General features: G+C 39.4%; 1 protein-coding gene across 3 annotated transcripts in view; it reads left to right on the top strand.

The window, feature by feature from the left end:
* Positions 1-3,457: 3,457 nt before the first annotated feature.
* The window catches only part of MINPP1 (multiple inositol-polyphosphate phosphatase 1), a 44,537-nt gene continuing 32,015 nt past the window's right edge, over positions 3,458-15,979 (top strand). Inside the window, exons 1-4 of one of the 3 annotated variants that reach the window (XM_008070647.2) lie at positions 3,458-4,161; positions 4,790-4,810; positions 6,882-7,079; positions 11,430-11,527. In XM_008070647.2, coding sequence (XP_008068838.2) covers positions 3,522-4,161; positions 4,790-4,810; positions 6,882-7,079; positions 11,430-11,527 — 957 coding nt within the window. In that variant the 5' untranslated portion in view covers positions 3,458-3,521. The remainder of the gene's footprint in view (positions 4,162-4,789; positions 4,811-6,881; positions 7,080-11,429; positions 11,528-15,979) is intronic. The other 2 variants (XM_008070646.2, XM_008070648.2) reach the window with 2 other exon arrangements.

Raw genomic sequence — 15,979 nt, 5'->3', positions numbered from 1 at the left:
CAGTCGCTGCCCAGATATACACACAGTGAAGAAGAGACTGCAAAGCTGGTGGGAGCTTACAAAAACCTGACGGCTGGTGGGTTAAAGACTCCAGAATTGTCTACCTGAAGTTCTTGCAGAAAAATTAATAAAACAACTCCACTCTACCACCCACCTAGGAGAAACCAAAATAGCTAAACTGTTAAACCGTTTTGATATTATCAACAACTTAAAAAACCAAGCTAACTCAGCAACTTTAATGTGACCTGCTTGTGCCCACGTCAATCCCAAGGGAGGGCCAAAACCCCTTCCAGGAATCAGTCCTTTCCAGGAATCAGCACAAGAATTAAGCCCTAGTAAACAATAAAAAGTAGACTTTGCTGAAATAAAACCTCCACATACAGGATACAATTATTTACTAGTATTAATAGACACTTTTTCGGGATGGGTAAAAGCATTTACCACAAAAAATAAAACTGCCCTTACGGTTGCAAAATACTTGTTAAATAAAATAATTCCTAGGTACAGGCTTCCTCTTTCTACTGGTTCAGACAAGGGTCCTGCCTTCACCTTGTCCATAGTACAGCTGGTTAGTAAAGCACTAAACATCAAATGAAAACTGCATTGTGCCTACCGACCACAAAGCTCTGGACAGGTAAAACGTATGAACCAGACTCTAAAAAATACTTTATCTAAATTAATAATAAAAACCGGTGAAATAATGGGTAACTCTCTTAACTCTAGCTGTTCTTCAAGCTAGATGTACCCCGTACAAGGTTGGGTTTACTCCCTATAAAATCAAGTTTTAAAAAAACCCTCCTCTGTTACCCCATTTGCGGGATCCTATTCTTGAAAAGTTTACTAATGAATCTCTGTTAAAGTGTCTCCAGTCTTTACAGCGGGTGCAGGACCCTGTCCACACCAACATCCGTGCTGTACTGCCAACTCCAACCTCCACACCGTGTCATCCGTTCCAGTCTGAAAATTTAGTCTACGTCAAAAAGTTCCAGAAAGAAGGACTGACCCTTTCCTGGAAGGAACCCGAAGTCATCATCCTCACAACCCCAGTACAAATAGTATACCTACAATTGATGAGTCAACGCATTGACTCATGAACAAGTAAAAGGGGGAAATGAAATGTCTGTAAAACTTATAATAGCCTGTAATAGCTTGCTTAATGTAAGTAACTGCATTTTTGTTAAAAATCCTCCATCTTAGCTGCTTGCTACCCAGATTATAGGCCCCCCTCCACGTGTGACTAAAATAAGTTCCTTGTACTCACAGACCCACATTCCAGTTTATTCCCATAAACTGTTTCTCCTGACTGTTTGGAAACTCCCTAGCCACAAGTTCCGTGTAATTGTATGCTTTGTTAACTAAACTCAAAGGCTACGCCTTGCAAAACTCCATTGTTACATTCTCATATTATAAGCCTATATTTTGCTAGGGACCTAACCAAGGTAACTCCATTGTATAGTAAGTCCTTCCACCTTGTCTCCATGTAACTGCCCTAATAGTTCCAGTCACTAGCTGTGCCTGGGACATAAAGTTAATCAAAACTCCTTAACAATCAAAAGTTCCCATTTTGGTTGCTAAGTTGCTAGTTTATGGTTGCTAAGTTGCTATGTATCCTCGTAGTTTTTACCTTTGTAAGCCTGCTTCACTTGGAACCGAAAGTCCTTTAGGACAATAGTCCGCTCTCAGTGGCCAGCATAAATAAAGGACTCTTAATTAAATTCTCTGTGTAATGGCAATCTACCTTCTTGCACTCCGGCATAGGTTTGTTTTTTTTTTTAAATTAGAGTAGGGTATCTAAAGATTGCTTCCTTAGAAGAAGTGAAAGATGACTTTGGGAAGACCTGTAACTCCTGAGTACTCAAAAGATTGGGCCTGAGAGGTGATCATTATTAAACACATATATTAAGCAAAATATAGTGAGAAGCATCCGGCACAAATGCTTGCTGAATGAACTTCAAAAAATAATCATGTACCTCAGTGTATAGAACAGAAAAGAAAGTGTATTTTTTTTAAGAGATGGATATTTACTAAGTACTAATTTGAACAAAGTTCTGTGAAGTATCACTGACTATGAATATTCAGGCATTGACAATCTGCAAAACAGCATTATCAAGAAAAGAACATGTGTTTCCCCAAAGATAGTTTCCTGCACAAAATATCTCAAAATTTTCAACATTCAGGTTAAAATCTGAAAAGATGGTAATGGGCCTACCAAGAGAAGGGTAATAGTGTTTTTGAAGGGAAAGCTACATTTAAAAAAGTATGGCCCACACTTCCTTGAATTAGGATCACCTTATGACTTGTATAATACTTATTATTTTCCAATCTGGCAGATATGCTGGACTTCAATTGGAAAAACCAAGATATTGTTCAAATTTAGGATTTTTTTCAGGAAGCAAAATAGTCAGCAATAATCTTATTTTAAAAAAACCCAGTTGCTAATTTGAGTATGTAAATATATTGGAGGAGAGTATAAATGTGGAGTGGCGGTAAATACAGAGCATGTTTGCTTCACAAAGCAGATTAGCTCATACTTAATAATGGAGTAAATCTGTAGAACCGTGACTCAGTTCACCCAGATGAGCAGGATTGCTAAATCTCCACTCTCTAAGTCTTTGGGATCAGTAAGCACAGAACTTTTAGGGTCAGTTCTTTAGTCTAGGGTAAAGAAAAAATTTTAAGCGACAGTTTCACTCTGTCGCCGAGGCTGGAGTGCAGTGGTGCAGTGGTAGCTCACCAAGCCTTGAACTCTTGGGCCTCAGCAGTCCTTCTGCCTCGGCCTCCCAAAGAGCTGGGATTACAGGCATGAGGCAATGCACTCAGCCCATGTAAAAATCATAGCAAAAATTCAGGACTTCAGTGCCTGCAGAACTACGCCCCTCTCCAAAGACTTCTCTGATTTGTAGTATCCTGTTTATTTTCAAACTCAAACGGGAAAACAAAAATGAAACCCTGGGGCGTCAAGTGGCATCCCGCACAAGGCCAAGTGATCTGAGTTTTCAACAACCCGTCTCAGGTGAATGATCCCACGCGAATGGTTCAGAGACTGCACTTTGAAAAGACAATGTATAGGGTTGGTGAAACAAAGTCAGCTGTCAAAGCCGATGTGGTTTTGGCAGCCTGACAGGCTTAGGTTTAGCCTGAGCTTCACACCCAAGACAACTCAATGAGCGGGGGAGTCTTTGATTCAATCCCCGGGGCGCCGGGGAGGAGGAAACTCGCCCACGCTCCCGGTCAACCGAAGCCGGCCCCACCCGAGCCGCGGCTTTTCCAGGCTCCTCGGGGTTTTCCACCAGTCCCGCCCGAGTCACGGATCTGCAGGATTCCTCGGAGCTTCCCGCCCGCCGCTGCAGCCTCCTCCGAGCACCAGCGCAGGCGACGCACAGCCAAGGGTATCCCGAGAGGCGCAGGCCGGAAGCGCCCTCCGGCCCCGCCCCCTGCTCTCAGGGCCCGCCCCCTGCCCGCCGGAGCCGGAAGTTGGGTTTAAGCGCCGGCGCGTCGCCCTCTGCGGGCAGCGCGCCACCATGCTCCGGGCTTCCCGCCGCCGCTGCCTCGCGGCTGCCTTAGCACCCGCCTCGGCCCTGGCTGCGGCGCTGCTCTCGTCGCTCGCGCGCTGCTCTCTCCTGGAGCCGGGGGACCGGGTGGCCTCGGCGCTCAGCCCCTACTTCGGCACCAAGACTCGCTACGAGGATGTCAACCCCGGGCTGCTGGCGGGCCCCGAGGCTCCGTGGCGGGACCCGGAGCTGCTGGACGGGACCTGCACCCCGGTGCAGCTGGTCGCCCTCATTCGCCACGGCACCCGCTACCCCACGGCCAAGCAGATCCGCAAGCTGAGGCAGCTGCACGGCCTGCTGCGGGCCCGCGGGCCCGGCGGCGGTGGGGCCGGGAGCGCCGGCGGCCGCGACCTGGGGGCCGCGCTGGCCGACTGGCCTCTGTGGTACGCGGACTGGATGGACGGGCAGCTGGTGGAGAAGGGACGGCAGGACATGCGACAGCTGGCGCTGCGCCTGGCCTCGCTCTTCCCGGCCCTCTTCAGCCGCGAGAACTACGGCCGCCTGCGGCTCATCACCAGCTCCAAGCACCGCTGCGTGGACAGCGGCTCCGCCTTCCTGCAGGGGCTGTGGCAGCACTACCACCCCGGGGTGCCGCCGCCCGACGTCGCAGGTGACCCGGGCCGCCGGGCCCTGCCCCGGCCTCCCCAACCCCCATCCCCAATCCTGCCCCACCTCTCGCAGACTCTGGATGTTTCCAGCCCCAGCATCCCCTCCCTTCCCTCTGTCCCCAGGCTTCGGTCCCTCGGGCTGGTCTCTCTTCTCTTCATCCATGTGTTTGTCTAACCCTCATCAGGGATACATTTAGCCCCTTCTAGATGCCTCCTTCTGTAGTAGACGTTGGGGATCCAACACGAAAGGAAATAGATGAGGTCTCTCCCAATTTTTCCTCTCCCATTCCCAACCTGTCTGCCTGGTGGCTAGTTTTACAGTTGGATGCACTTAAAAAAAAAAAAAAATCTGGAACTTCCTCAGGCTTAGCCTCTGATAATGGGTGTTTTTTGTTTTGTTTTGTTTTTACGTTAACTTTTTCAGATGACTGTTTTAGACCTACACCCTGCTTCAGGAAGCTCTCTCAAGTTTTCTTTATACCCTGCTTTTTCTGTATTGTTTTTGTGTTCTGTAGCGTGCCCCTCATTGTAGCTGTGGTCCATGGTCACAGGCAGTATCTTACTCATTTATTTCATTAATTATATTTTTTTGAAACTTGAGAGATCTAGTGATGCTCTTTTATTTCACAGGTGAAGAAGCTGAGCCCAAGAGTAAGTCCCTGAATTGTCTTTCTCTAGTTCAAGGACTAAAGCCCAGGTCTTCTGCTTTCCCAGAATGGTGCTTTTTTCACCCAGAAAATGTTTTAATAGTCACAGATGATAATGATAGTAACACTTACAGCCTATTATATGCCAGGCATGCCTCACATCTATTTTACTAAATCCTTACAACCACTCTCTGAAGTTGTTACTGTTTTACCCCATCTCACAGATTTGAGGAAATTGAAACATGAAGACACTAAATAATTTGCTCATTTTCATGCTGCTAGCTATGGACCCAGGAAATCTGAATCAGAGCTTGCTTTCTTAACCATTATACTGTACTGCTTCCATTTGCCGTGGAGCATACCTGATACAACAGAGTGAGACTCCAACTCAAAAAAAGAAAAAGAATAAAAGCATAACATTTTTGTGCCACAGAGATGGACAGACATTAGAGTTGAAGTGAGAAACACCCTTTAGCTTCAAAGGCCAAGTGAAAAATTAAAGGTAGACTTGGTTTTTCATTTCTACCATAACAGTTGAACAATGACCATCTCTATTGGCTTTCACGTTACTGTGGGTAACTCAGTTTGCTGGCTCGTGTTTAGTTACTTGTTGAATTGTGATTTTTATTTATAGCTATGTTTTTTCCATTAACACGAGTGAAAGTACCAGATAAATATGTTAAATTGAAATGTTTAAAGCAGACCATGTTTTAATATAGCACTATATATATTTATATATACGTATTTAATATAACACCATGTATACACACACACACACACACACACACATACACACACACGCGTGCGCGCGCGCGCTATGTTAAAATATATATAGTGACCTAGAATGAATGAATTTTTGTCCTCAGATGGCATTGTGAAGATTGACATTTGTGTCAGAGTACAAAGCCAGGGATCAAGGTACTACAGTTCAGAATACACCCACCTCTCACCTTTTTCAGTCTCAGAGATTAAACACTTTGTTTAGCCATTTTATTGTTGTTTATAGACGATTGTTTTGCCTGTTATGTATTTCTAGGCTTTTGAGGGAGTCCACCAAATTAGTTTCCTAAGAACTACAATTTGATTGACAAAGTGGGCAGAATTGTCTATTTCAGCAGGCACACTTATATATAAATATATATATAACATATGTGAATATGTATGTATTTTTTTGCACACACATCTGAAACAAAATGGTATAACTATATTAAACTCTTGTATATATACAAAAATACTATGTTTGGTGTTCTTTTCATGGTAAGTTATTGAAGAAATCATGATTGAGGTATATGTGTTTTGAATATGGATAAAAATCGTAAAGGGCACTACCGCAGTTGAAGTGTGGTTATGAATGCTTTTCTAATACATGCTGGTTGCCAAATGGGGAAATAACATAGCTTACTAAGTTTTAAACAGAACATTATCTGGGGCTTCAATTAGAGATAAACCAAATCAGAAGCACCTAGCACAGTGAAGTACAGTAGACCTGAAACATTAATGTATTTTGTGCTGTTGTCAGTAGTTTTTGTCCAAAGCAGAATCTTCTGTAAAGTCACACAGCGTTGGAAAGCTGATTGAGAAAATACTCTATTTAGGCTTTGGCTTAGTATGTAAAAACAGATTCCAACTGTTGAGTGCTCTCTCACCTTATAATTAGAAATTTTGCTTACGTTTATTTTGCTTTCTAAAGTCTTCTGTGCCTAACAGAGACAGTACTTATATAATGCAATTTTGCACTTTTTGTGATTTTCCTAATGTTTACTTTCTTTAGGAAAACATTCATTTCAATTACTTTACCTTTATTTTATTGTGTCTTATTGATATAACACATTTCATTTGGTCTTCAATGCTTTGTTTCTTTTAATCTTTTCTAGCATATTCTCTCATGCATTAGTCATTACAAATGGGGAATAATTTTACCATGTGTCTTTCCCGATGAATATGTGCTTAATTAGACATGCAGATTAGTAAGATATTAGTGGTCCCTTTTCACACTTGAAGCAATATTTTTAATACTTTGAAATTGTTATTCGTCAGTGATTTACAAATATATGCACATTTTTTTCTCCTTTTAGATATGGAGTGTGGTCCTCCAAAAGTTAATGATAAACTAATGAGGTTTTTTGATCATTGTAAGAAATTTGTAACTGAAGTGGAAAAGAATGCTACTGCCCTTTATCACGTGGAAGCCTTCAAAACTGGACCAGAAATGCAGAACATTTTACAAAAAGTTGCAGCTACTTTGCACGTGCCAGTAAACAATTTAAGTGCAGGTAATATGCCTGTTATATTTTATGTGAACTTCTAGTTTGAGTAATTTTGAACTGTGAAAACAAAAAAATAAGGAAACAAAAATTATTTCTTTTAAAGGTCCACAGCTAAATTTATGTTAAGAAAATATTTTCTAGATCAAGAAAATTGTACACTTCATGTTTGCTGTTTTGAATTCATTATCTTTGAGTGTTATCTAAGTTGATGTACAAGATTCTTGCTGTATTCTGGAGGTTTTTTTGAGATCAGGGTATATAAAGCTTCAACTCTAAGCATTATTTATAAAACAAAAATTATCTTTTCTGAATGTGATGTAAATGGAAAATCATAAGTTACTTAGCTTTTGAAGTGTTTCAGAAGTTCATGTTAATGTGTGAGAAGAATAAACAAAGTAGTATGATTTTTTTGAATCTTTTATATGTAGAGATGCTGAGAAAATGAGCAGTCATGTCTGTAATAAGTTATTGTAGCAGATGGGTTGACCATGCCACTTAACATCCAAACTGGACCACTTTGAGAGTGAAAGAGGACACTATTAATCATTCTGGGAAAGCAGGTGGGAAACCAGGGTACTTGGTCACCTGGCAGTGGGAAACTAAGAAAATAAGATTTTTTTCCTGTTTTCTAGGAATTTATAATCCTCAGGGCAAAAACTGACAAAAATACATGCAAAGATTGTGGATTTCATTATACTGTGAACTAATTTCCAAAAGACTGGAAGTAGGTGTTGGGGAAAAAAAATAAAGTGGATTAGAATCTGTCAATCAGGGAGCCTGGATGTGTTATAAAGATCAAAAAGAAGATGCCTAGTCCAACACTGTATTTCAGTTTTTTTTTCTGTTTTCCCAAACTGCCTGTACCTGGGGGTCACTGTGGAGTTTTAAAAAAATATTTAATTGGGAAATAATTCAAACATGAAGATAAGAAAAAAGGCTAATATCCCTGTACCCATAACTTGGCTTTATCAACATTTAACAATATATTTCATTTAGTTGCTTGAAATAAATTGAGGTCCATTGGTCCCTCTTCTGGATCTCATTCTTCTCTTTTTCTCACCAGAGGCAAATGTCATGAATTGGACATTTAAATGATTCCATGCCAGTTTTTGTACATAAATGGGATATTGTTTTGCATATTTTTAAACTTTTAAGAGTGGCATCAAACTATGTACCAGTCTGAAATTTTATTTTTATGCAACTTTGTGTTTTTTTATTTAATGCTTGTAATTCTAGTCCTGCATTTTAAACTTACATATTCCGTTATGTAACTTTGCCGATGTCTAGCCATTATTGTGTTAGTGGGCATTTAAGCTGTTGAAAAGGGTTTTTTAAAAACTATTTTAAGTCTCTGAATGGCAAGAATTACTTGTGTTTTACTGATGGAGTAACTGAGAGCGACTTCTTTTGGGGGGGGCAATATAAGTATAGTCGTTAAAATCCTGGATTCTGGGGTTGGGCTGTTTGCATTTGAAATTTGAATCTACTATCCTATTGAATAACTGATTTTTGTCAAGTACCTCTTTGCCACAGTTTCCTTCTTTGTAAAATGGATATAGGAATTATATCTGCCTCATAGAGTTATTGCAAGGATCATATGAGATTAATTAATGTAAAACAGTATAGTATCTGGCATATTAACTGCTCAATAACTACTTTTGCTATTTAATTTTTTTAGCATATATTTTCTAGAACTTATTCTTTTTTACTGGACAGTATATTTGTCCATACATAAAGATCTGTCTCATTTTTTCTTTTTGAATTGGTGTCTCACTCTGTCTCCCAAGCTGAAGTGTAGTGGCACACTCACGGCCACCCCAGCGTTGACCTCCTGGGCTCCAGTGATCCTTTCGCCTCAGCCTTCCAAGTAGCCAGAACTACAGGTGTGTGCTACCATGCCCACCTAATTTTTTATTTATTGTGGAGATGAGGTCTCGCCCCTACGGCCTCAGGCAATCCACTCGCCTCGGCCTCCCAAAGTGCTGGGATTACAGGCTGAGCCACTGAGCCTGGCCTGTCTCATTTTTTTTTAATTTTGTGTTATTTCATAGGATATATGATTCAAATTCTAGATCATTGCTAGTTAAAACTTATTTAACTCATCATCAAATTTTATTGCTGTAAGAAGCTGAAGCTAATACAGTCTAAATTCTTTTTATAGGAAACTTTATTTTTCCCGACATTTTTCTTTTTAACATTTCAAATGATGCCACAGTGAGCATTCTTGTAGTCTGTGTTTTGCACTTGAGAGTTTATGTATAAGATAACTAGGTGAAATTCATGGGTTAACAAGCAAGAATATTTTACATCTTGACATATACTTCAAAATTGTTCTGTGAAGGTATAGTAAAAATTTATATCAGCAGTATATGAGAATGCCCATTTTCCCATATTCAACACTGGATATTAGTCATTTTAACTTTTGCCAATTTGATGAATGAAAAATGGTACTTGGCTTTAATTTGCATTTCTTTGGCTATTTCTGAAAGTGAACATATTTATTAACCATTCTGAGAATGCCTATTCAAAACCTTGTCCATTTTTATTGGGTTATTGTTTTTTCTTCTTATCTATCACAGGTACCCTTTATGTGTTATGGTATGTTAATTATGTCTTTTAATTCTGCTTGACAAAGGATTAGACCTTTGCCTATTTTATTTTTACTAATATTTTCTCTCAATTTTTGCTTATCTTTTAATTTTGCTTATTGTGCCTTTAATTGTACAGAATTTTACATCTTGTATATAAATAACCATATCTGTGTCTTCGTTATGACTTGAGTGTTGTATTTTGTCTAAGAATCATCTCTTACCCCCAAATTATTATATTATCCTATTGCCTTAATTTTTTAAATGTTTCAAATCTCTGATGCACCTGAAATAGTTTTGAGATTCTAAAACATTGACCAAGAAGTCAGAAGGGTCATAATAGATTAGTTAGAACTGTAACTTATCAAGATTATATGTCTAACTGCCTTATTTTGTAGATGAGGAAATTGAGACCTAGAGAGGGTAGAGTGACTTGCCCAGAACAGGAAGTGTAAGAGTCAGGTTTCATAGCCGGTCTTCATCTCAGGCATTTTCTGTCTGTACTTCAGAGAGCTCTTGGTGAAGTTTTTTTCCCAATCAACTCCCAGTTAAAGAATACGCCATTTGAGCTGACTTTTTTAATTTCAGAATTAGAACTTTGTAAATGAGCCAGATATTTTCATCAGATGTACATGGTACATGAAAGCCACTACATTGTATTAGGTATTATGATTATAAAACTTGTCTTTATATAAGCAAAGTTATGAATAATTTTAATGTATATTCCCAGTGAAATTTATTTTTGTACTATATGCTGCCTCAAGAGAATTCTTTAAACACAGAGCTAGTGCAAAATTCATGTAACAGTTAACTTTTCATTCTATTTTCCTTTGGGAAAAAGGAAAGGCAATCAAGTTGAAGAAAAATCAAAGCAATAGAGGCAACCTCTATAGTTGATTTCTTTTCTCCCTGGCATTGAATATCACCTACTTCCCATTGACAAGAGAGCAGCAGTGTTTTTATTTACTACTGACAAAGGCTTTTTGTAGTCCAAGCACTCATTCCCTTATCCCTTGTCTTCAGTACCTATGTATCTATCTAAACGTAATGTAGTCAATGAGTTAGCCATGTAAAAATCCCAGACGACTTATTCTGAAATCCACTTCTGAAATTTCTTGAGTTTGAAAAACTGGTGCTATTACCAACATTTCTTTCCCTTTTGTGTAGTTTTTCCGTCTTTGTCCTTCTCCTTCTTGACTGTTTTACCTTTCTCTTGCCCTCTTACTTTGCTCCCTCTATATTTCCAAAGTCTATGTCCTTTTCTCTGCATTTGTCACTTCTTAGTTATGAGTTGTATGGTTTAAAAGATCATGGTTGAGTAAGTGTACTTTGTTTTGGTTACTAAAACCTTTATAACATTAGCTCCCCTCCTCCAACTCTCTGAAATTAACAATATCAAGTTATGTTTTATATGGCAAGTCTTCGGGTTAAACTTTTTGTTTGGTTTGCTAGGCAAGCATGTCCTTAACAAATAATTACTTTTAAAAGCAGAAAAAAGTTACTATTTATAGAAAATCTCTTAAATTCATTGGACTGAAATCTATACTTACTCATGGTTTCTTTCTGATAGTTTCACTTTGGCCCCTTTAGATTGTACAGAGCAAGTCTTAATTTTTTGATAGCTAGGAAGAAATTGAATAATCTCTTTCCCAAACCACACATAGCCGTTTTCTTGAGCTGTGCCACACATGGTGTTCCACAGATACTTGACCTTTAAAAAGTTGCAGAAAATAATGACCCACAAAATTTTGCCTTTTTTCTCCCCCAGATTTAATTCAAGTAGCCTTTTTCACCTGTTCATTTGACCTGGCAATTAAAGGTGTTAAATCTCCTTGGTGTGATGTTTTTGACATAGATGATGCAAAGGTAAGTATTACTTTTGTGGTTTCTTTGCTTTTTTAAAAATATGTTTTTGTTTGTTTGGATTTGGTTGCTTGAAACAACTTTTCAGAAAATAAGCAGAGTTAGGCAACATAAACTGTCTTGTGACTAACTCTTAATTTTCCTTAAATAAAAAGAAATTAAGTGTTCAAGTAAGTCTTACCTGCTTGTGAAGAGTTTGGGTTCATGAAACTCTAGAAGCATTTTTTCCATGTCGATTTGACTTCTAGATTCGCTCATTTAAAACCCTATTAACCCATCATCAAATGTTACTGCTGGAAGGGAATGTAAAGCTGGTATAATCCCTAATTCTTCATTTTATGGGAAGCCAAAGCTCAGAGAAGATAAATAGTTTTCCAAAGTTTTAGTAACTATAATAGTTTTCATGGGAATTTGAGTTCTGTGTTTCACCTGGTGGTGGCAGTAATTCATCAACAATTCCTGTCTACCTACCTCATTTCCCTTTTTATCTCTTCATCCGTATAGTTGCGAATTCTAGACTCTAGAAAAAGGAGGACACACAGGCCTCTGAAACCTTAGTTATCCCTTGCGTTTCTACACCTTCAGTATTGCATATGGAAATCAGTTATTACCTTCAGAATTTAATCACAAATTCTCTATCTGCTTATCAGATAGAGCAGGCTTTTAAGCTGAGAGCTAATATAGTTGAAAGTACGCAAGTACTGGTCATCATCAATAACTCAAAAAGCAACAGAGCTGGAGAGGATTAAAAAAAAAATACACAAGTGCTTTATGCAGAAACTTAAGTGAACAGCAACAGATCAAAGGTAACATGATTTTTGTACCAATACAGGTTGGGTGATACTGGAGGGTGGAAGGAGTTGGAAGAAGGGAGAGGACCCTTAGTGGGTGGTTGCTGTAAGATGCTGAACACAAGTAGTAAGGAGGTTTACTGTATTTCCCTTCTGTGTGCCTCAGTTGCTTCCTGATGACTTACTTTTTCTCTGTCCCAAATGCCCAGTGCCCTTCTTCTTCTCTTACTGTCCATAATGCATTATTTCTTCAGAAACTTTCTGGCTTACCTTCTTTTGAAGTGTCTTGTGCTTAGGATGACCATATTATTTATCTTCTAAATTGATACACTTTTAAAAGTGAAAGAGGTACTCTCAATAATTATGTCAGTATAGATAGAAACTGAGACTGTGGTTACCGTTCATATTTGTCAAAATACCATGGTTTTTTAACTACTCAGATTGATTCTTAGGGAAAAACCGTAATTGAAGTTATTTTCAATATGATGTAAATGAAGGGTGTTGGATGTTGGATCTTTTGACAGAAGAACTGCTTCTTCACCCAGGTTACTCTGGTTGTTGGAATATTTGGGATTTGGTTCACTTGGCAACCTACTCTTCTCGTCTTTTTGAGTCGGGGTCTCACTCTGTTACCTAGGCTGGAGTGGCACGCTTACGACCACCCCAGCATTGACCTGCTGGTCTTAGGTGATCCTTCTGCCTCAGTCTTCCAAGTAGCCCTGACTACAGGTGCATGCTACCACGCCTGGCTAAGTTTTTGATTTATTGTAGAGATGAGGTCTTGCCAAGTTGCCCAGGCTGTTCTCGAACCCTCGGGTTTAGGCAATCCCCTCACCTCAGCCTCCCAAAGTGTTGGGATTACAGACTTGAACCACTGTGCCCGGACGCAACCTGCTCTTTTCTACAATCCTTTCCTATTCTCGGTAGCTGAATCCACATGTCCCGTATTTCTGACAAGATTACTGTATTCTGTGCAGTAAAAACATACCTTTCATATTATAACCAGTCTCTGCTTATTCATCCGTTCAGCCCCTACCTGTACTTCCCTCCCTTTTTGTTTTATGTGCATCTACTCTTTTTTTAAATTTTTTGGTCGGTAGATGATACACTGCAAAAACCATGGAAAGTCAAAGTAACACCTAATTTTCTGTGCCTTGATTCCACGTGTGTTATGTGATGGGAACTATTAGGTGACTCAGGAACACCCCTGTAACTGAATATTCTGTATTTTCCTTTTCCTCCTTTGTCTTTTTAGTATTGCTCTTTTATCTCTTTATTGCTTATGAACCTATTTCTTTTTCTCCCAACTTATTTTGTAAAATTTCAAACTGACAGGTTGTAATGAGCGTTCGTATGTCCTTCACCTATATTTACCAGTTGTTAACCTCTTTGCCATATTTGCTTTATCTCCTCTATAATATATTAGTTTCCTATCACTGCTGTAATAAGTTACCACAAACTTAGTGGCTTAAAACAGCACAAATTTATCATCTTATAATTCTGGAGGTCAGAAGAAGTCCACCATTAGTCTATCAGGGCTCAAGGTATCAACAGAGCTGTGTTCTTTCTGGAGGCTCTAGGGAAAAGTCCACACTCCTCATATCCAGTCTCTAGAGGCTGCTTGCGTTTCTTGCATTACTCTAATTTCTGTTTTTATGGTTACAGCTCCAATTCTGAATGTGCTTTCTGACTACATATAATAAGAATTCTTGTTGATTACACTGGGTCCACCTGAATAATCCAGGATAATCTCCCCATCTCAAGAGTCGTAACTTAATCACATTCAAAAATTCCCTTTTATTAATGTAAAGCAATATATTCATAGCATGTTAGGGAATTAGAATGTGGATGTCAGGAGGGATCATTTATTCTGTTTACCAATAGGTGGATTCTTTTTCTCAGCATCAGAATTCTTCACCCTTAAATACTGTGACATGCATCTAAATAAGAACATTCTCCTACAGAACCACAATACAGTATACTATCATTTTTATATATTTCCACACTTGTTTTAATAAAGGTTTTTTTTGTTTTTTTGAGTTGGAATCTCACTCCATCGCCTAGGCTGGCATGCAGTGACACACTCACGGCCACCTCAGCCTGGACCTGCTGGACTCAGGTGATCCTTCCCCCTCAGCCCTCCAAATAACTAGAACTATAGGCACGCGCCACCACACTTGGCTAATTTTTTGATTTATTGTAGAGATGTGGTCTCGCCAAGTTGCCCAGGCTGTTTTTGAAACTGTGGGCTCAAGGCAGTCCTCTCACCTCAGCCTCCTAAAGAGCTGGGATTATAGACATAAGTCACTGTGCCTAGCTTGATAAAGTTTGTGTGGCTTTTTTCTGTTGTTGTTAGAAATTTAGGATCTAATCAGGGATCACTCATCACATTTGGTTGTCACATCTTTTTAGTCTTATTTAATCTCAGAGTGCTCCAGTCCTTTTTTTTTTTTGATCTTTTATACATTGGCATTTTGGAGGATTGTAGACCAGTGTATTTTGCACAGCGTTTTTGAATGTGTCTCGTGTTTTTTTTAACTTATGGTTAGATTCAGATTAAACATTTTTGACAAGAATACTACATAAGTGATATATCTTTTCAGTGCATCATATCAGAAGGATTGATGTCGGTTTATCACATCATTGGTGTTGTTATTTGATCATTTGATTAAAGTGGTGCCTGCCAGCTAGGCTCGGTGGCTCAGCCTGTAATCCTGCGCCTTTGGGAGGCTGAGGTGAGTGGATTGCCTGAGCCCGTGGGTTCGAGACCTGCCTGAGCAGCGAGACCTCATCTCTACAATAAATCAAAAAATCAGCCGGGCGTGGTAGCGCACTCGTGTCATTCACTCTACTGGCAAGGGTGAGGTAATCAGCTTAACCCAGAAGGTCAGGGCGAGGGTGCCGTGGATGAGTCATCCCACTGCACTCCAGTCTGGGAAACAGAGTGAGATCCCAACTCAAAAAAAAAAAAGTGGTGCCTGCCAGATTTCTCTTTTGTGGAGGTACCTTTTTTCCTTTGGAAATAATTTCTCATTTAAGCAAGTATGACTTGAAAATTTGAAATACATGTTTATTAAATGAATTAAGTGTTTCCTTTGTGTATATAAAAAGGAAATTGGTTAAGATTATTAATTTAAAAATAAAAAGTTCTTTTTTTTTTTTTGAGTTGGGATCTCACTCTGTTTCCCAGGCTGTAGGGCAGTGGGATGATTAATCACAGGCACCACAGCCTCAACCTTCTGGGTTCAGATGATTCTTTTACCTCAGCCTCCTGAGTACCTGGGACTAGAGGTACACATGCCCAACTAGTTTTTTGCTTTTTGTAGAGATGAGTTTGTATTGCCTAGGCTGGTCTCAAACTCCTGAGTTCAGGCAATCCTCTTGGCCTCCCACACCTGGCAAAAAGTTCTCTGGTGATTGAGGTATTTCTTATTATTTTTTTCCCAATGATTTGGTAGAAAAACAATTTATCCCTGTTTAGGACTTTCACTCTGAAATGGGTTTATATTAACCAAAGTATTTACAGATGAAATAAAATGACGTCTGGGATTTGCTTCAAAATAATCCTGCAGTGATGGTATGTAGCTGAAACAGGATTGATTGAAGGTTGGTTATTGTTGAAGTTGGATGATAGGTACACAGGAGTTCAGTTATACTCCTGTTT

This window comes from Carlito syrichta, unplaced genomic scaffold (genome assembly GCF_000164805.1).
Source record: "Carlito syrichta isolate Samal-C Ts95f unplaced genomic scaffold, Tarsius_syrichta-2.0.1 Scaffold313881, whole genome shotgun sequence".
Taxonomy (NCBI): Eukaryota; Metazoa; Chordata; class Mammalia; order Primates; family Tarsiidae; genus Carlito; species Carlito syrichta.
Note: the sequence above shows the minus strand (reverse complement) of the source record. Positions and strands in the feature narration are given on the sequence as shown.